Source organism: Saccopteryx bilineata, chromosome 2 (genome assembly GCF_036850765.1).
Source record: "Saccopteryx bilineata isolate mSacBil1 chromosome 2, mSacBil1_pri_phased_curated, whole genome shotgun sequence".
NCBI classification, from domain to species: domain Eukaryota; kingdom Metazoa; phylum Chordata; class Mammalia; order Chiroptera; family Emballonuridae; genus Saccopteryx; species Saccopteryx bilineata.
Genome location: NC_089491.1, coordinates 136,315,607 through 136,336,453, shown reverse-complemented (window position 1 = coordinate 136,336,453; position 20,847 = coordinate 136,315,607). Strand labels below are relative to the sequence as shown.

General features: G+C 37.6%; 1 protein-coding gene across 1 annotated transcript in view; it reads right to left on the bottom strand.

Moving 5' to 3' along the window:
* Nucleotides 1-3,629: 3,629 nt before the first annotated feature.
* SMCO2 (single-pass membrane protein with coiled-coil domains 2) overlaps nucleotides 3,630-20,847 on the bottom strand; it is a 43,994-nt gene continuing 26,776 nt past the window's right edge. The window contains 2 exon segments of the mRNA XM_066254393.1: nucleotides 3,630-3,692; nucleotides 3,694-3,763. Of these exon segments, the coding sequence (XP_066110490.1) occupies nucleotides 3,630-3,692; nucleotides 3,694-3,763 (133 nt within the window).

The window sequence follows — 20,847 nt, the reverse complement described above, 5'->3', positions numbered from 1 at the left end:
ACAAAGAATGGTGGCTGATCTGGGGAATATTGTGGAAAAATTGCAAGGACCTGGTGATTTCTGGAAAGTTAAAACAAAAAGATGGTAAAAAGTTGAAGATTACTCCAAAGCAAAAAAGATAGTAAAAGAGTTGAAGATTACTTCAGGGAGTGAAAAGATGGCACTGAAGGAATGGCTATGATGAAAAATATTGCACAAATATTGAATGTAGCACTGGATGAGGTGATGGCAAGCTCACAGAGTAAGAACACATTATTTAATTTCCTTCAATGGGTATTTACTGAGTACCCACTACGTGTATTGCGTTGTCCTAAAGTGTACCAAGACATGGTTCCAAAAGTGTTTTTTTTTGTTTTGTTTTGTGATAGAGAGAGATAGAGAGAGGGACAGGTAGGGACAGATAGACAGGAAGGGAGAGAGATGAGAGGCATCAATTCTTCATTGCAGCTCCCTAGTTGTTCATTGATTGCTTTCTCGTATGTGCCTTGACCAGGGGACTACAGCAGAGCAAGTGACCCCTTGCTCAAGCCAGAGACCTTGGGCTCAAGCCAGTGACTTTGGGCTTCAAGCCAATGACCTTTGGGCTCAAACCAGCTACCATGGAGCCATGTCTATAATACCACGCTCAAGCCAGCGACCCCATGCTCAAGCTGGTAAGCCCATGCTCAAGCAACCTTGGGGTTTTGAACCTGGGCTCTCTGCATCCCAGTCTGATGCTCTATCCATTGCACCACTGCCTGGTCAGGTCAAAAAAAATTTTTTTTTTATATATATAAATAAATTTTTATTTTAATGGGGTGACATCAATAAATCAGGGTACATACATTCAAAGAAAACATTTCCAGGTTATCTTGTCATTTAGTTATGTTGCATACCCATCACCCAAAGAGAGATCGTCCTCTGCCACCCTCCATCCAGTTCTCTCTGTACCCCTCCCCCTCCCCTCCCCCTCTCCCTCCTTCCCTCCCCCCACTCTCAAAATTTGCATATATATTAGATTCAGCTGGAGAAATTTTTAAAAATAGTCTTCATGGACCCCATACTAGCTCTACTGAGTCTAAATATCTAGGGCTGGGCTTGGAAATCTCTAATGTATCAACTGTCCCAAGTGATTCTGATGCATGCAATCAGAGGACCAGTATTTGGGAATCAATACCAGAGACCACAAAAATGAATGAGGCATAGTGTTTTTAAGGAATATACAAACTGGTATATTGGGTAATATGCTCTACCAACTTTAAAAAAATTTTTATTGATTGATTTTAGAGAGGGGGGATAGGAGAGAGAGGATAAGAGAGAGAGAGAGAAACATTGATTTGTTGTTCATTCATTGGTTGTTTCTTTTTTTATTTTTTATTTTTTAGAGACAGAGAGAGTCAGAGAGAGGGATAGACAGGGACAGACAGGGACAGACAGACAGGAACGAAGAGATGAGAAGCATCAATCATTAGTTTTTCGTTGTGCGTTGCAACACCTTAGTTGTTCATTGATTGCTTTCTCATATGTGCCTTTACCACAGGCCTTCAGCAGACTGAGTAACACCTTGCTCGAGCCAGCAACCTTGGGCTCAAGCTGGTGAGCTTTTGCTCTAACCAGATGAGCCCGCGCTTAAGCTGGGAACCTCGAGGTCTTGAACCTGGATCTTCCACATCCCAGTCCGATGCTCTATCCATTGCGCCACCACCTGGTCAGGTTCATTGGTTGTTTCTTGTATGTGCCCTGACCAGGATTAAACCTGCAACCTTAGTGTTTCAGGATAATGCTCTAACCAACTGAGCTAAAGAGCAGGGTTTTATCTACTTTCTTGACTGCCTTATATTCATGACTTCTGTTGTATTCATGATGTGCTTTTTCTCTGAAATGCCTTTTTCTCCTCTCTGCTATGAAAATATTATCCAATCTTCAAGATCCATTCAAATGTGAGAATTGGAACCGTGTTCTACAATCTCCATCACCACTTTTCCAACCCTACATCATTACACAACCAAATATAAAATCTGCCCTTACAACATCTAGTTCACTCATCACTTCCTTTTCATCCCCTTTTCAACCCCTTTAGCTCGTCTGAACCACTGAGTGGCCTTTTAACTGATCTTTCACATTCCACCTGCCCTCCTGCCACAATTCATTCTTGCACAGTTCAATTATAACTACTTTTCAAGTTGAAAATAAAGTTTATGATTTCCTCATTACCTACAAAGTTAGAGATAAAAATGCTCCAGTCTGCCATTCAAAACTATCATATAATTAGATTCCTTTGATCAGTGGTCCTCAACCTTTTTTGGGCCACGGACTGGTTTAATGTCAGAAAATATTTTCACGGACTGGCCTTTAGGGTGGGATGAATAAATGTATCACGTTACCAAGACAAGCGTCAAGAGTGAGTCTTAGACGGATGTAACAGAGGGAATCTGGTCATTTTTTAAAAATAAAACATCGTTCAGACTTAAATATAAATAAAATGGAAATAATGTAAGTTATTTATTCTTTCTCTGCGGACCGGTACCAAATGGCCCACGGACTGGTACCGGTCCACGGCCTGGGGGTTGGGGACCACTGCCTTTGATTATAAGCTACAGAACCAACTCTGGCTAAACTTAAGCAGAAAAAGGTACGCGCTAGTTCACAAAATTGAAATTCCAATAATTTCTCTTTTGTACAAGTCTCATTCTTAGAGATTGTCTGATTCAACATATTTTCAACTCCTTTACACAGCAACAGGAAACATTGACTGAAAGACCACCTATAATTATACTCACTGGGTAAAAGAAAGATACTTCTTTCAAAGCATAATTAGGGTGCTGTTACTAAAAACACACATGAATGTTAGAGAGCAAAACTAAGAAATGTCCCCTACACCCAAAATATGGCCCCAATGCGATTTAAGTAAAATGGGGAACAATGGAGAAGAATTCTGGGCTTTTTTTTTCTGAAACATCAGAGGTCAGATTGGTGAAATAATCAATGAAGCTAATACTTGATAGTCAGGGTCCTCAGGGTTAGAGGAGGAGAAAGGTTAGTAGTTTGAACTAAAATGTTTTTTGTTTTTTGTTTTTAGCAAGAGACATAGAGAGACAGAGGGAGGAACAGATAGAAACAGACAGAAAGGAGAAAGGTGAGAAGCATCAATTCTTTGTTGCTACACCTTAGTTGTTCATTGATTGCTTTCTCATATGTGCCTTGACCAGGGGGCTATAGCAGAGTAAGTGAGTGACTCTTTGTTCAAGCCAGCGACCTTGGGCTCAAGCCAGTGACCCCACACTCAAGCTACTGAGCCTGTGCTCAAGCTGGTGACCTCAGGGTTTCAAACCTGGGTCCTCTGCATCTCAGTCCAATGCTCTATCCACTGCACCACTTCCTGGTCAGGCAAGTAAATCTTTCAATGTGTGGAATGATTCAGGAAGTCATTGTGCGTTTAAGGGTAGAGAGAAACTGTACATTTTTTTCTGTCCTATGATCAACCAATTTACACAAGACTACAATGTTCTTTGCCAAAACCCTATAGTAGTTATAAAAATAATAAGTTAACTACCATAATACAAAACAGCCAGAATTTCATTGAAGAGAAAGTCAGTACAGTGACAGCAACTTGTGTCTTTGGGAAGGTAACAAGTCTTCCACTTCCAAGTTTAAGAAAGGCGCCCAAGCATTGTAGGGAGCATCCTTTCAAAGATAAAGGTAGCATAAAAAAAATAGTATTTAACATGAAAGCCCAGTGAAGGTGAGGACATAAAACATGATGAAAAGCTTTAGTGCACATTTTCTACAAGGAAAGAAAACATCTGTGTTAAGAACATTTGGAAGAAAACCACACTGATGCGACTTCTGGCTCATCTACCCAGGTAGCTCTGTAACTTAAGTAAGTTACTGATGTCTGCAAAAGGAGGTTGGAGTAGATGAGCACTTAAGTTCATGTTAGGACTGGCTTTGGAATTCTAAGATTCTATAGCCATGAAACAATGAAACCCTCAATATTACAGGGCTCTTTCCTCCGAAATGTTCTTCTCACAGATTATTACCATCTTTACCTCACTTATGAGGTATATGAACCTATTTGGGAGAAAATAAAGGCACAGGGCAATTAGATTTCCCTTGGCACACAAAATATCAATACAATGTGACAAATGGAATTCAGCCGTCTCTATCACCAGTTTTGTCCCTGCATCAGACTTGTCCTTATAGAGTAATATAAGCTTTTTCAAGTCTTTGAGGACTCCTTCTTCTGGGCTGTACCTAGGATGTATTTTATTTATTTGCTTTTAAGTCTTCTTTGCAGTATTTTCTAATTATAAATGCAATACATGATTAGAATAGAAGATCTGGAAAATCCAGAAAAACATCAAGAAGAAATGTCACAGATAATCCAGTTACCTGGAAGTAATTACCATCTGTAATACATTTCAGAATAGAAAATATAGTGTACAATTAAAGCTCACCGTGGATCTATTTTGTAACCCAACTCAGTGGATTCTATAAAGCTGAGTCAAGTTTCTTGTCATTATCATCACTGCCTATCTATCTCTTGGTATTTATACAAATAATTGCTTCTACTTCACACATTTATTAAAGAACCAATGTTCTTTAACTGCTCTGTTGAGAAGGGGCTTTGCAGGTCATTAAGATGAAGCAGAGATGTCCTGACTTCATGCAGCACTAAAGCTAGATCTGTTCTTTCTTACCAAAATAAAAACAACTAACTACTGAGCGTACAGAGTAAATAAACATTACACTGGGGAACAAATTTTTTTCATTTTCCACTGCATGAGGTTTTAGAACTGTTTCTATATATTTCTGCATCGCTGATTCCAAATCTGAAATCTGTTTTTTGGTGCATGCTCTAGTTTTTATGCAATTTTAATTTATTTTTGTTACAGTTATTGGCATGCATTGGTTTTTAAATTGGAATTAAAGGGCAATGATTCTTGGATTGAACAAAACCACAAGGCAATTAATGTTTTACAAACATCACTTTTACATAATTATAGTTGTTTTTAAATGTAAAAAATTATTATCTGATAAAAAACACCCTCTTATTTTAAGATTGAATCGTGGCTTCTTCAAGTGGGCGTAAATGTAAGAATAGCCTGACACATTCTGTTATATGTGGCTGTTACACACTTCAATGTCAAAGGCGCAATATTTCATCATTTGTGACATGTGCATATATTGCCTATTTTCAAGTTCCCCTTGGCGATCAAGACAAGAATTGGGCTTCTCATATTGTGTGTCATAATTGTGAGGAAATGCTTCGTGACTGGACAAAAGGAAAACGCAAAGGAATGCCTTTTGGTATTCCCATGGTTTGGCATGAACCTAAGGACCACAGCAGTGACTGTTATTTCTGTCTGATCCATACAAAGGGTATCAGCAAGAAAAAATGGCATATGATCTCATATCTTAATATTCCTTCAGCAATATGACGTATCCCACACTTGGAGACACTCCCGGTTCTAGTTTTCAATGGTTTTATTTCTTCTAAGGATGAAGAAAGTGAACATGGTGATCAAGTGTATTTTGATAAGATGCATGAGAAAATGGTTGTAGAATCTGAAGGGTCTTCTTCTGATGCCAAGCAGTCATTAACCCCTCAGCAGTTTAGCCAACCCAAATTGAATGACTTAGTAAGAATGACATAAAAATTGTCCTCGACTTTCTGAAGTATGAGGAGCATAACTGGATCATTTGTTTGGATCTTAAAATGGTAAATTTACTGCTAGGACAACAAAGGTTTCACGAAGTATCCTTGCTTTCTGTGTTTGTGGGATAGCCAAGCTCGGGAGAAACACTGGACACAGAAGGAGTGGCCGAAACGTGAAGCTCTGGAAGTAGGGATGCAAAATATTGCGAATGAACCTAGTTGATCAAGACAGGATCATTTCCCCCCACTTCACATCAAACTTGGCTTAATGAAGCAGTTTTTTCAGGCTTTGAATAGAGAAAATGAATGCTTTCAACATATTTCTGCTTTCTCTGCCTTGTTTTTCAAGAAGATAAAAGCAGGTGTATTCGATGGACCTCAAATTTGAACCCTCATACGTGACGAAGAATTTGCCAGGAAGATGATAAAGGAGGAGAAAGCAGCATGGCAGTCTTCTGTGGAAGTTACAAAGAACTTTCTTGGCAACAAAAAAGCAGAAAACTATGAACTTCTAGTTCAAAGGATGCCATTGGCTTTCCACAACATTGGATGTAACATGAGCATTGAGATGCACTTCCTGAACAGTCACCTTGATAAGTTTCCCAAAAATCTTGGAGCTGTTAGTGATGAGCAGACTACTGCTGGAGCATCAAACGAGATTGTCCTCAACAAGTACACAAACGCAAGAGCTACCAACACAAATTTTTGCCTGAATAGAATTTAAATAAGTTTTGTGCAAATTTTATGATTAAAATAAGTATTTTAATATGTTCTATTTCAAAATTGTAGACAAATTCTGATGCAATCATATCTTTTAGTGCAGCGGTCCCCAAACTTTTTACACACGGGGCCAGTTCACTGTCCCTCAGACCATTGGAGGGCCGCCACATACAGTGCTCCTCTCACTGACCACCAATGAAAGAGGTGCCCCTTCCGAAGTACGGCGGCGGGGGGGGGGGCGGATAAATGGCCTCAGGGGGCCGCATGCGGCCCACAGGCCATAGTTTGGGGATGCCTGTTTTAGTGTATTAGTGTATTTACTGCATTATATAAATTATTATATTTTCACAAAGATCATGCCCAAGAAGACATTCTACTTCATTATGTTAAACTAAAATGTTGAAAATTTTACAATAAGATGATGAGAACCTAAAATCTTGAATTGCAAAAAAACTGTAGCTTACACAGAAAAACTAATGTCAGATTTGAGAACAGCACACTCAAATTAGTTAAGAACAAGTGTTTTTGTGGATGCAACAAAAATTTTGTTCCTCAGTGCTTCCTAACTTCCAAAACTAGTCATTTTTGGAAATACTAAACTGCAACATTTTTAAAGAAACACATTTTAACATTCATTTTTAAGAGAAAAATAATTTTTAAATTATAGATAATTGGAAAACTAAAAAACTATAGTACCATCACTCTTACATAATCATCTAAATATTTTTTCTTTATTCTTTTCCTCCTTTCTTCTTTTCATTCATCCTTTCTTTTTTCTATTTTGCTTTGTTGGTTTTGTTTGTTTGTTTTTGTTAGAGTGTATCCTTCAGTTTTCTTTCCTATGGTGAACATTCTAGGTATGGCTGGATTCATTTTTATTTTTTGACACTACTGAATTGTTTGATTTTTATTTACAAGACAATATGGTATAATCTTAAATTTAAAAATTTCTATTATTAAGCAAATAAAAGAACATGATGTATATAGTATTTACCTTAAAAGGCTCAGACATTTTTCTTTTATTTTTTTTATTTTTTTTCTTTTTTTTTTTATTTTTATTTTTATTTTATAATTTTATTTTTTTAATGGGGTGACATCAATAAATCAGGATACATATATTCAAAGATAACAAGTCCAGGTTATCTTGTCGTTCAATTATGTTGCATACCCACCACCCAAAGTCAGATTGTCCTCTGTCACCTTCTATCTTGTTTCCTTTGTGCCCCTCCCAACCCCTATCCCTCTCCCATTCCCCCCTCCCCCCCGTAACCACCACACTCTTATCAATGTCTCTTAGTTTCACTATTATGTCCCACCTACGTATGGAATAATACAGTTCCTGTTTTTTTCTGATTTACTTATTTCGCTTCGTATCATGTTATCAAGATCCCACCATTTTGCTGTAAATGTTCCGATGTCATCATTTCTTATGGCTGAGTAGTATTCCATAGTGTATATGTGCCACATCTTCTTTATCCAGTCATCTATTGATGGGCTTTTTGGTTGTTTCCATGTCCTGGCCACTGTGAACAATGCTGCAATAAACATGGGGCTGCATGTGTCTTTACGTATCAATGTTTCTGAGTTTTTGGGATATATACCCAGTAGAGGGATTGCTGGGTCATAAGGTAGTTCTATTTTCAGTTTTTTGAGGAACCACCATACTTTCTTCCATAATGGTTGTACTACTTTACATTCCCACCAACAGTGTATGAGGGTTCCTTTTTCTCCACAGCCTCTCCAACATTTGCTATTACCTGACTTGCTAATAACAGCTAATCGAACAGGTGTGAGGTGGTATCTCATTGCCGTTTTGATTTGCATTTCTCTAATAGCTAAAGAAGATGAGCATCTTTTCATATATCTGTTGGCCATTTGTATTTCTTCCTGGGAGAAGTGTCTATTCATATCCTCTTCCCATTTTTTTATTGGATTGTTTGTTTGTTTGTTGTTGAGTTTTATGAGTTCTTTGTATATTTTGGATATTAGGCCCTTATCTGAGCTGTTGTTTGAAAATATCATTTCCCATTTAGTTGGCTTTCTGTTTATTTTGTTATCAGTTTCCCTTGCTGAGCAAAAACTTCTTAGTCTGATGTAGTCCCATTCATTAATTTTTGCCTTCACTTCTCTTGCCATTGGAGTCAAATTCATAAAATGCTCTTTAAAACCCAGGTCCATGAGTTGAGTACCTATGTCTTCTTCTATGTACTTAATTGTTTCAGGTCTTATGTTTAGATCTTTGATCCATTTTGAGTTAATTTTTGTACAGGGGAGAGACTGTAGTCCAGTTTCATTCTTTTGCATGTGGCTTTCCAGTTTTCCCAGCACCATTTATTGAAGAGGCTTTCTTTTCTCCATTGTGTGTTGTTGGCCCCTTTATCAAAAATTATTTGACTATATATATGTGGTTTTATTTCTGGACTTTCTATTCTGTTCCATTGGTCTGAGTGTCTATTTTTCTGCCAATACCATGCTGTTTTGATTGTCGTGGCCCTATAATAGAGTTTGAAGTCAGGTATTGTTATGCCCCCAGCTTCATTCTTTTTCTTTAGGATTGCTTTGGCTATTCGGGGTTTTTTATAGTTCCATATAAATCTGATGATTTTTTGCTCTATTTCTTTAAAAAATGTCATTGGAATTTTGATGGGAATTGCATTAAATTTGTATATTGCTTTGGGTAATATAGCCATCTTGATTATATTTATTCTTCCTAGCCAAGAACAAGGTATATTCTTCCATCTCATTATATCTTTTTCGATTTCCCTTAACAATGGTTTATAGTTTTCATTATATAAGTCCTTTACATTCTTTGTTATGTTTATTCCTAAGTATTTTATTTTTTTTGTTGCAATCGTGAAGGGGATTATTCTTTTGAGTTCCTTCTCAGTTGTTTCATTGTTGGCATATAGAAAGGCCAACAATGAATGTTGTATGTTAATTTTGTATCCTGCGACCTTACTGTATTGGCTTATTGTTTCTAGTAGTCTTTTTGTGGATTCTTTGGGGTTTTCGATGTATAGGATCATATCATCTGCAAAAAGTGATACCTTTACTTCTTCTTTTCCGATATGGATGCCTTTTATTTCTTTGTCTTGTCTGATTGCTCTGGCTAGAACCTCTAGTACCACATTAAATAAGAGTGGAGAGAGTGGACAACCCTGTCTTGTTCCTGATTTAAGGGGGAAAGCCTTCAGTTTAGTGCCATTTAATATGATGTTAGCTGATGGTTTATCATATATGGCCTTTATCATGTTGAGATATTTTCCTTCTATACCCATTTTGTTGAGAGTCTTAAACATAAAATTGTGTTGTATTTTATCGAAAGCTTTTCTGCGTCTATTGATAAGATCATGTGGTTTTTGTTCTTTGTTTTGTTGATATGGTGTATTACATTAACCGTTTTACGTATGTTGAACCATCCTTGAGATTCTGGGATGAATCCTACTTGATCATGATGTATTATTTTTTTAATATGTTGTTGTATTCGATTTGCTAGTATTTTGTTTAGTATTTTAGCATCTGTATTCATTAGAGATATTGGTCTGTAGTTTTCTTTTTTTGTGCCATCCTTGCCTGGTTTTGGTATGAGGGTTATGTTGGCCTCATAAAATGTGTTTGGAAGTATTGCTTCTTCTTCAATTTTTTGGAAGACTTTGAGTAGAATAGGAACCAAGTCTTCTTTGAATGTTTGATAAAATTCACTGGTATAGCCGTCAGGGCCTGGACTTTTATTTTTGGGGAGGTTTTTAATGGTTTTTTCTATTTCTTCTCTACTGATAGGTCTGTTTAGGCTTTCTGCTTCTTCTTGACTCAGTCTAGGAAGGTTGTATTTTTCTAGGAATTTATCCATTTCTTCTAGGTTGTTGAATTTAGTGGCATAAAGTTTTTCATAGTATTCTACATAATTCTTTGTATATCTACGGTGTCCGTGGTGATTTCTCCTCTTTCATTTTGGATTTTGTTTATATGAGTTCTTTCTCTTTTTTCCTTGGTAAGTCTTGCCAAGGGTTTGTCAATTTTGTTGATCTTTTCAAAGAACCAGCTCCTTGTTCTATTAATTTTTTCTATAGTTTTTCTGTTCTCTAATTCATTTATTTCTGCTCTGATTTTTATTATCTCCTTTCTTCGGCTGGTTTTGGGTTGTCTTTGTTCTTCTTTTTCTAGTTCCTTAAGGTGGGAAGTTAAGTGGTTCACTTGGGCTCTCTCTTGTTTGTTCATATATGCCTGAAGCGATATGAACTTCCCTCTTATCACTGCTTTTGCTGCATCCCATAGATTCTGATATGTCGTATTGTCATTTTCATTAGTCTGTATATATCTTTTGATCTCTGCACTTATTTCTTCTTTGACCCATTCATTTTTTAAAAGTATGTTGTTTAGTTTCCACATTTTTGTGGGATTTTTTTCCTCTTTTTTGCAGTTGAATTCTAGTTTCAAGGCTTTATGATCAGAAAATATGCTTGGTACAACTTCAATTTTTCTGAATTTGCTGATATTGTTTTTGTGGCCCAACATATGGTCAATTCTTGAGAATGATCCATGTACACTGGAGAAAAATGTATACTCAGTCACTTTGGGATGAAATGTCCTGTAGATGTCTATCATATCCAGGTGCTCTAGTGTTTTGTTTAAGGCCACTATGTCTTTGTTGATTCTCTGTTTGGATGACCGATCTAGAGCCGTCAGCGGTGTATTGAGGTCTCCAAGTATGATTGTATTTTTGTCAGTTTTTGTTTTAAGATCAATAAGTAGCTGTCTTATATATTTTGGTGCTCCTTGGTTTGGTGCATATATATTAAGAATTGTTATGTCTTCTTGATTCAGTGTCCCCTTAGCCATTATGAAATGGCCATTTTTGTCTCTAAGTACTTTTCCTGTCTTGTAGTCAGCATTATCCGATATGAGTATTGCTACACCTGCTTTTTTTTGGATGTTATTTGCTTGGAGTATTGTTTTCCAGCCTTTCACTTTGAAATTGTTTTTATCCTTGTTACTTAGATGAGTTTCCTGTAGGCAGCATACAGTTGGATTTTCTTTTTTAATCCATTCTGCTACTCTGTGCCTTTTTATTGGTGAGTTTAATCCATTTACATTTAGTGTAATTATTGATACTTGTGAGTTCCCTATTGCCATTTTATATCTTGCTTTCTGTTAGTTTTGTGTCTTGTTTGATCCTTCTCTTTCGTTTTTCTATCTTTTGTTTTTATTTGGTTGTATTCCATACATCTTTCCTCTGTTGCTATCTTTTTTATCTCATGTGCTTCTGTGGTGGTTTTTTCAATGGTGGTTACCTTTGAGTAATGAAAAGGGTCCCTACCCTGTTCATTGTAGCGAACTATTTTGTGAGTACTTTTGCACTCCATCGTCCTTTGCTACTGTTAATCTCCGTCTTCTCCCCCTCTTTCTTTTTGTTGTTGTCACAGTTTAAATTTGGTTTTATTGTGTTCTTCTTGGAGCTTTTACTTGTGGCTCTGTTTTTTTTTGTTCTTTGTATCTGATTGGAGAACCCCCTTTAGTAATTCCTGGAGTGGGGGTTTTCTGATGATAAATTCCCTCATCTTTTCTGTATCTGTGAATGTTTTTATTTCTCCTTCGTATTTGAAGGATAGCTTTGATGGGTATAGTATTCGTGGCTGAAAGTTCCTCTCTTTCAGGACTTTAAATATTGGGGTCCACTCTCTTCTAGCTTGTAGAGTTTCTGCTGAGAAATCTGATGATAATCTAATGGGCCTTCCTTTATATGTTGTATTCTTCTTTTCCCTGGCTGCCTTGAGAATTTTTTCTTTGCTGTTGGTTTGTGTCAATTTCATTATGATATGCCTTGGAGTAGGTTTGTTGGGGTTAAGAAAACTTGGAGTTCTGTTTGCTTCTTGAACTTGAGGCTTTAGTTCTTTCCACAGGCTTGGGAAGTTCTCATCAATTATTTGTTTAAGTATGTTCTCCATTCCATTTTCTCTCTCTTCTCCCTCTGATATACCTATTATTCTTATGTTATTCTTTTTGATGGAGTCAGATAATTCTTGTAGGGCTATCTCATTTTTTTTAATTTTTGAGTCTCTTTCTTCTTCTCTCTGTTGTGCCTCAAGTTGCTTGTCTTCTATTTCACTAATCCTCTCTTCTATCTGACCTGTTCTATTAGCTAAGCTTGTTACTTCGTTTTTCAGCTCGTGAATTGAGTTTTTCATCTCTGTTTGATTTGTTTTTATAGTTTCAATTTCCTTGGACATATATTCTTTGTGTTCATGAAGTTGTTTTCTGAGCTCCCTATATTGCCTTTCTGTGTTTTCTTGTATATCTCGGAGGATTTTTAGGATTTCTATCTTGAATTCTCTGTCATTTAGCTCCAAGGTTTCCAATATATTAAATTTTTTCTCCATAGATTTTTCCTCATCTAGCTGTGTTACCTCTCTTTCTTTTGTATCCATGATATTCGATTTTCTCTTCCTTAATGGCATCTGAGGGTGGTTTTGTTGATAGTATTAATGAGATTTAATAAAGAATAAAAAGTTAAAAAAAATAAAAAAATAACAAATCGAAAAGAGTTGTTTTTTTTAAAAAAAAATAATAATGAAATAAAGAAAAATAAAATAAAATAAAAATTTTTTAAAAAAGGAAATTATTCCCCCCCTCTTTTTTTCCTCTCCTCTCCTCTCCCCTCTTTCTTGAGAAAATCTTGTGGTGGACTGTGAGTTATAACAAACAATGCCTGTGATGGAGGGCCTGAATTGGGGAAAAGTAATAAAGGGGCAAAAAAGAGAGAAAGAAAAAAAAAAAAAAAAAAAAAAAAGAAAAAGAAAAAAAGAGCGTATGGACCCACAAAAAGCAAATAAGGAAAAAATTTGGGTCAAGAATAAAATGATTTGCTTTTAGGTGTTGGTTTTCTAAGAGTTATGATGAGAGGAATAAGAGGAAAATGGAAAAATGGGGGACAAATTAAAAACTTACTATTGTATTTAGTGGAACAAGAACTAGATAATATGGAGAGCCAGGGATGGGAGCACTGCTAGTGAGTTAAAAAGGTGAAGTAAAAACCCCCCAAAATGCCACAAACATAGGTTTGAGTCCCAGATAAGATAATTTGTTTGTTATTGAGGTTTGAATGAGAGGAGATGTAAAGGAGAAAGGAAGAAACTAATATAGAGGGAGAAAAGAAAGAGAGAGAGAGAAAAAAAGAGGGAACCACTAAAAGAAGAAAAAAGAAAGGAGAGAGAGAGAGAGAGTTAAGGGTTTTGGAGTGCAACCCTCATAGAGAGAAAGGAAGAGAAGAGAAATGATAATGGGAGATGTAACACTTATGGGTAGTGTAGTTCAGGGAGAGGAGAGAGTAAGACCGGTAGAGAGTTAATCGGCCAAATTGGAGGAGGAAAAAAAAGTCTCAAGAATGAAGATAAGAGAAACAAACGAACAAATATAATAAAATGGGATAGGTTATAAAGTCTGCAGATTATTCTTGATTTTGAGAGGTTATCTTCTTGCTTTTTCTTTTCTCTCCCTCTTCCTGGTCGGTGACTCTGTACCCCGGGTTCTGCCCCTTTGGCACGCTCAGGTAGAGGTTTGCAGTTGATAAGTCTCTATGGCAATGTCATGTATTGTGCTTTATTCTCGTTGGGAGTCGAGGCTCATTAGCATTTATAGGCTCCGACAGTGAGAGAGTCCGTGTTCCTGGAGCCTTTCTCCTAGTCTTTCCTTCCTCAATTAGTAGCCTGATAGTCCAGGTATGGGGTTGCTGCTGCCTCTGCCTGGATAGTAAGAGGCTCAAATTGCTGGCAACTCCCCACTCTATTTCCACTCAGCACAGGGCTCTGGGTAAGGCTCAGTCAGTCAGAGCTGCTAGCATAATCAGGCGGGCTTTCCGCCCACTCGAAGACCTCTGGCTCTGCCACTCTATCCGGTAACACAAGCGGGCGCCCACTTCCGGGGCGCTTGGAGGAAACTCTCACTCACTGTCTGCAACCAGGATATCCGGCCAGCAGTCTCACGCTCTGAGTGAAACCCCCAACCGCAGGGAAAAGTTGCAGCGTTGGAATTGAGTCTCGCTCTGTCCCCGTGTGCGGCTTTTGCAAGGCGCTGGGGCGGCCCGAGATTCCGCTTTGGCCCACACAAAGGCCCCTGACTCTGCCCCTCTGTGCGATAACACGGGCGCGCACTGCCGAGGCACTCGGAGGAATCGCTCACTCCTTATCTGCGCGCGCAAACCAGGATATGAGGCCGGCCGCGTTTCGCTCTGAGTGAAACAGCCTCCAGCACGGAAAATCTCCACCGTTGGGATTAGTTCTCACTCCCTCCCGTGCGTGGCTTTCCCAGGGCGCTGGGGCTGCCCAGAGACTCTGCCCTCAGCCCACAGAAAGGCCTCTCACCCTGCCTCTCCGTGGGGCAACACAGGTACCCACTTCCGCGGCTTAGGAAGAAATCTCTCTTCCACTAACTGCGCACCGACCAGGAGACCGGGTAAAATGGCCGCTCCGCTTGTCTTTCTTTCTTTGGGTTTGGCGCGAGTGTTAGCTTGTATTGCCCGGGTTGCCACAGGATCAGATTTTCCTCGGCTTGGATCTCTGAGCCACAGCCTGGTTCGGCCGTTTTTGCTGCGGCGGCCTGGATCTATTCACCCCCTTTGCCCGCCTCAGTTTCTATATTCACAGTTACCAGAAAAAGCCGCCCTGTTTAGGTTAGTGAGGAAGGCGGAGCATTTCTTACTCCCTATTTCCTTCGGGGTTTGGTTATATATTTAGCCAATTTTTCACTCAATCATACCTTTGGGTGTATTGCGAAGAATCTGGAAGCTCCAAGTATAGGTTTTTCTGTTTCTGGTTGAAGATCTTGTTGAGTTTTGGGGGAGATTTATCGGTATCGCTTCCTACTCCGCCATTACTCTGACGTCTAATGTCAGACATTTTTCTTAACAAAACATTATAGCTGCTAAATCAAAATAAGTCTTTTTTATAATATTACCTGTATAGAAACCCAAATTAGTATCATTAATAATTTTAGTTATTTTGAATTTATATTCTGTAAAGAATGAAAACATTCTTTTGATGGCTCTGGTTGCAACAGAGCAACACCCCAGATGGGCAGAGCATCACCCCCTAGTGGGCATGCCCGGTGGATCCTGGTCGGGCACATGTGGGAGTCTGTCTGACTGCCTCCCCATTTCCAACTTCAGAAAATACAAAAAACAAAACAAAACAAAATTATTTTGACATTTGAATACTCTATTTATTTATTTGGCTATTTATTTGTCAAGCCTTGATGTGCATAAAATCTTTTATCTTTTCCAAAATGTTTACATTATTGTGGTGATTGCATAGGGGAGATATACAAGGGAATTGAAGGGTTGGGGACAATATTAAGAAGAGGCCGAGATGACCAGAGGTAGGCGTCTACGGCCATACCACCCTGAATGCGCCCGATCTCGTCAGATGACCAGAAGTACAGATTTGGTCCAACTCTTAAAAATTTTCCAATGAGGGAGAGAGAAGATGGCAGCGAAGTAGGCGGATGCACAGACACCCAGCTCTCAACACCAAACTGGAATACAAATCAATTTAGAAAAAATCAGCATGAAAAACCAACACTGAACTGCAAAAACAGCTCTCAAAAACCAAGGAGCAAAGAGGAAGCCACAATAATCCTGCATTCCTGGATACAGTTTCAAGGAAGCCCCCTGCTGAGATCAGTTAACAAGACTATCACCTGTTAAGAAAACAAACAAATCAAGACTTCAAAGCTGCCCAAATCCGAAAGTGGATTATAAATAATAGCTGATACCAACCCACGAAGACCTAAAAATAACACAACTGAAAACTGGAGGCAGACAACACCAAGCCTAGACTCAATCAACTCTACAAATAAAAAAAAGAAGAAGAAGATGAGAAAACAAAGGAGTGCAATCCAAATGAAACCACAAGAGACACTTTCGAGAGATGAACTGAGTGATATGGAAATAATCAAACTTCCAGATGCGGAGTTCAAAATAATGATTGTAAGGATGCTTAGAGATCTTAGAACAACAATGGAGGGGGAGTTTGAAAACCTAAATAAAGAAATAGCAAGTATAAAAAAGAATCAGTTGGAGACGACAAATACAATATCAGAAATAAAGACCACAATGGAAGGAATTAAAAACAGGATAGATAGAGCAGAGGATCGAATCAGCGAGTTAGAAGACAACTGGAATGAAGGCATGAAAGCAGAGAAGAAAAGAGAAAAAAGACTCAAAAAGTCAGAGGAAACTCTTAGAGAGCTCTGTGACAACATGAAGAGAAATAACATCCGCATCATAGGGGTTCCTGAAGAAGAAGAAAAAGAACAAGGGATAGAGACTTTGTTCAATCATATCATAGCTGAAAACTTCCCTAAATTAATGCAAGAGAAACTCTCACAAATCCAAGAAGCACAGAGGACTCCATTAAAGAGAAACCCAAAGAAACCTACACCAAGACACATCATAATTAAAATACCAAAGCTAAGCGATAAAGAGAAAATATTAAAAGCTGCAAGAGAAAAAAAAGTTATCACCTACAAAGGAGCCCCCATAAGGATGACATCTGACTTCTCAACAGAAACACTTGAGGCCAGAAGGGAATGGCAAGAAATATTCAAAGTAATGCAGAACAAGAACCTACAACCAAGACTACTTTATCCAGCAAGGCTATCGTTTAAAATTGAAGGAGAAATAAAAAGCTTCCCAGACAAAGAACAACTTAAGGAATTCATTACAACCAAACCAATGCTGCAGGAAATATTAAGGGGCCTGGTGTAAACAGATAAAGTGGGAAAAGAATACAGAAAAAAAAAAAAAGAAAAAGGAATACACCTTTAAAGAAGAAAATGGCAATAAACAACTACATATCAATAATAACCTTAAATGTAAATGGATTAAATGATCCAATCAAAAGACATATGGTAGCTGCGTGGATAAGAAAACAGGACCCATACATATGTTGTCTACAAGAGACACACCTTAGAACAAAAGACACACACATATTGAAGGTAAAAGGATGGAAAAAAATGTTTCATGCAAACGGAAATGAAAAAAAAGCTGGGGTAGCAATACTTATATCAGACAAATTGGACTTTAAAACAAAGGATATAGTAAGAGATAAAGAAGGCCACTACATAATGATAAAGGGAGTAATCCAACAGGAAGATATAACTATTATAAATATCTATGCACCTAATATAGGAGCACCCAAATATATAAAACAGACTTTGATGGATTTAAAGGGCGAGATCAACAGCAATACTATAATAGTAGGGGATTTCAATACCCCACTAACATCACTAGATAGATCCTCAAGAAAGAAAATTAACAAAGAAACAGCAGACTTATTGGAAACACTAGATCAACTCGATTTAATAGATATCTTCAGAACCTTTCACCCTAAAACAGCAGAATATACATTCTTTTCAAGTGCTCATGGTACATTCTCTAGGCTAGACCACATGTTAGGGCACAAAAGTGCTCTCAACAAATTTAAGAAGACTGAAATCATATCAAGCACTTTCTCCGATCACAATGGCATGAAACTAGAAATGAATCACAGCAGAAAAGCTCAAAAATTCTCAAACACATGGAAACTAAATAGCAGGGTGTTAAATAATGAATGGATTAAGAATGAGATCAAAGAAGAAATAAAGAAATTCCTAGAAACGAATGACAATGAGCATACAACAACTCAAAATTTATGGGACACAGCGAAAGCAGTGCTGAGAGGGAAGTTCATAGCACTACAGGCACACTTTCAGAAGCTAGAAAAAGCTCAAATAAACAACTTAACCCTGCATCTAAAAGAATTAGAAAAAGAACAGCAAGTAAAGCCCAAATGTAGTAGAAGGAAGGAAATAATAAAGATCAGAGCAGAAATAAATGACATAGAGGCTAAAGAAACAATACAGAGGATCAATGAAACTAGGAGCTGGTTCTTTGAAAAGGTAAACAAGATTGATGCACCTTTAAGTAGACTCACCAAGAAAAAGAGAGAGAGGACTCAAATAAATAAAATTAGAAATGAGAGAGGAGAAATAACAACTGACACAACAGAAATACAAAATATTGTAAGAAAATACTATGAAGAACTGTATGCCAAAAAACTAGACAACCTAGATGAAATGGACAAATTCCTTGAAATGTACAATCTTCCAAAAATCAATCTGGAAGAATCAGAAAACTTAAACAGACCAATTACACCAAAGGAGATCGAAACAGTTATCAAAAAACTCCCAACAAAGAAAAGTCCGGGGCCCGATGGCTTCACAACGGAATTCTACCAAATATTCAAAGAAGAACTAACTCCTATCCTTCTCAAACTATTTCAAAAAATTCAAGAGGAAGGAAGACTTCCAAGCTCCTTTTATGAGGCGAGCATAATTCTGATTCTAAAACCAGGCAAAGACCACACAAAGAAAGAAAATTATAGGCCAATATCTCTGATGAATATAGATGCTAAAATCCTCAACAAAATATTAGCAAACCGGATCCAACAATATATGGAAAAAATCATACACCATGATCAAGTGGGATTTATTCTGGGGAGGCAAGGCTGGTACAATATTCGTAAATCAATTAATGTGATTCATCACATAAACAAAAAGAAGGAGAAAAACCATATGATAATTTCAATAGATGCAGAAAAAGCATTTGATAAAATCCAGCACCCATTCATGATCAAAACTCTCAGCAAAGTGGGAATACAGGGAACATACCTCAACATGATAAAAGCCATCTATGAGAAACCCACAGCCAACATCATACTCAATGGGAAAAAATTAAAAGCAATACCCTTAAGATCAGGAACAAGGCAGGGGTGCCCCCTTTCACCACTCTTATTTAACATAGTCCTGGAAGTCCTAGCCACAGCAATCAGACAAGAAGAAGAAATAAAAGGCATTCAAGTTGGAAAAGAAGAAGTAAAACTATCATTATTTGCAGATGATATGATATTGTATATAGAAAACCCAGTCAAAAAACTACTGGACCTGATAAATAAATTCAGCAAAGTGGCAGGATATAAAATCAATACTCAGAAATCAGAAGCATTTTTATACACCAACAATGAACAGTCAGAAAGAGAAATTAAGGAAACAATCCCCTTCACAATTACAACCAAAAAAATAAAGTACCTAGGAGTAAACTTAACCAAGGAGACTAAAGACTTGTACTCGGAAAATTACAAAACATTGATAAAAGAAATCAAGGAAGATACTAACAAGTGGAAGCATATACCGTGCTCATGGTTAGGAAGAATAAACATCATTAAAATGTCTATATTACCCAAAGCAATTTATAAATTCAATGCAATACCAATTAAAATACCAATGACATACTTCAAAGATATAGAACACATATTCCAAAAATTTATATGGAACCAAAAAAGGACACGAATAGCCTCAGCAATCTTAAAAAAGAAGAATAAAGTGGGAGGTATCACACTTCCTGATATCAAGTTATACTACAAGGCCATTGTACTCAAAACAGCCTGGTACTGGCATAAGAACAGGCATATAGATCAATGGAATAGAACAGAGAACCCAGAAACAAACCCACAGTTCTATGGACAACTGATATTTGACAAAGGAGGTAAGGAAATACAATGGAGTAAAGACAGCCTCTTTAACAAATGGTGTTGGGAAAATTGGACAGCTACCTGCAAAAAAATGAAACTAGATCACCAGCTTACACCACTCACAAAAATAAACTCAAAATGGATAAAAGACTTGAATGTAGGCTGTGAAACCATAAGCATCTTAGAAGAAAACATAGGCAGTAAGCTCTCCGACATCTCTTGGAGCAATATATTTGCTGATTTATCTCCACGGGGAAGTGAAATAAAAGACAGGATAAACAAATGGGACTATATCAAACTAAAAAGCTTTTGCACAGCTAAGGACAACAAGAACAGAATAAAAAGACAAACTACACAATGGGAGAACATATTTGACAATACGTCTGATAAGGGGTTAATAACCAAAATTTATAAAGAACTTGTAAAACTCAACACCAGGAAGACAAACAACCCAATCCAAAAATGGGCAAAAGAGATGAATAGACACTTCTCCAAAGAGGACATACAGATGGCCAATAGGCATATGAAAAAATGCTCAACATCACTAATCATTAGAGAAATGCAAATTAAAACCACAATGAGATATCACCTTATACCAGTCAGAATGGCGCTTATCAACAAAACAACACAGAATAAGTGCTGGCGAGGATGTGGAGAAAAGGGGACCCTCCTGCACTGCTGGTGGGAATGCAGACTGGTGCAGCCACTGTGGAAAACAGTATGGAGATTCCTCAAAAAACTGAAAATCGAACCGCCTTTTGACCCAGCTATCCCACTTTTAGGAATATACTCCAAGGACACCATAGAACGGCTCGAAAAGGAGAAATGCACCCGCATGTTTGTGGCAGCATTGTTCACAATAGCGAAGATCTGGAAACAGCCCAAGTGTCCGTCAGAGGACGAGTGGATTAAAAAACTTTGGTACAT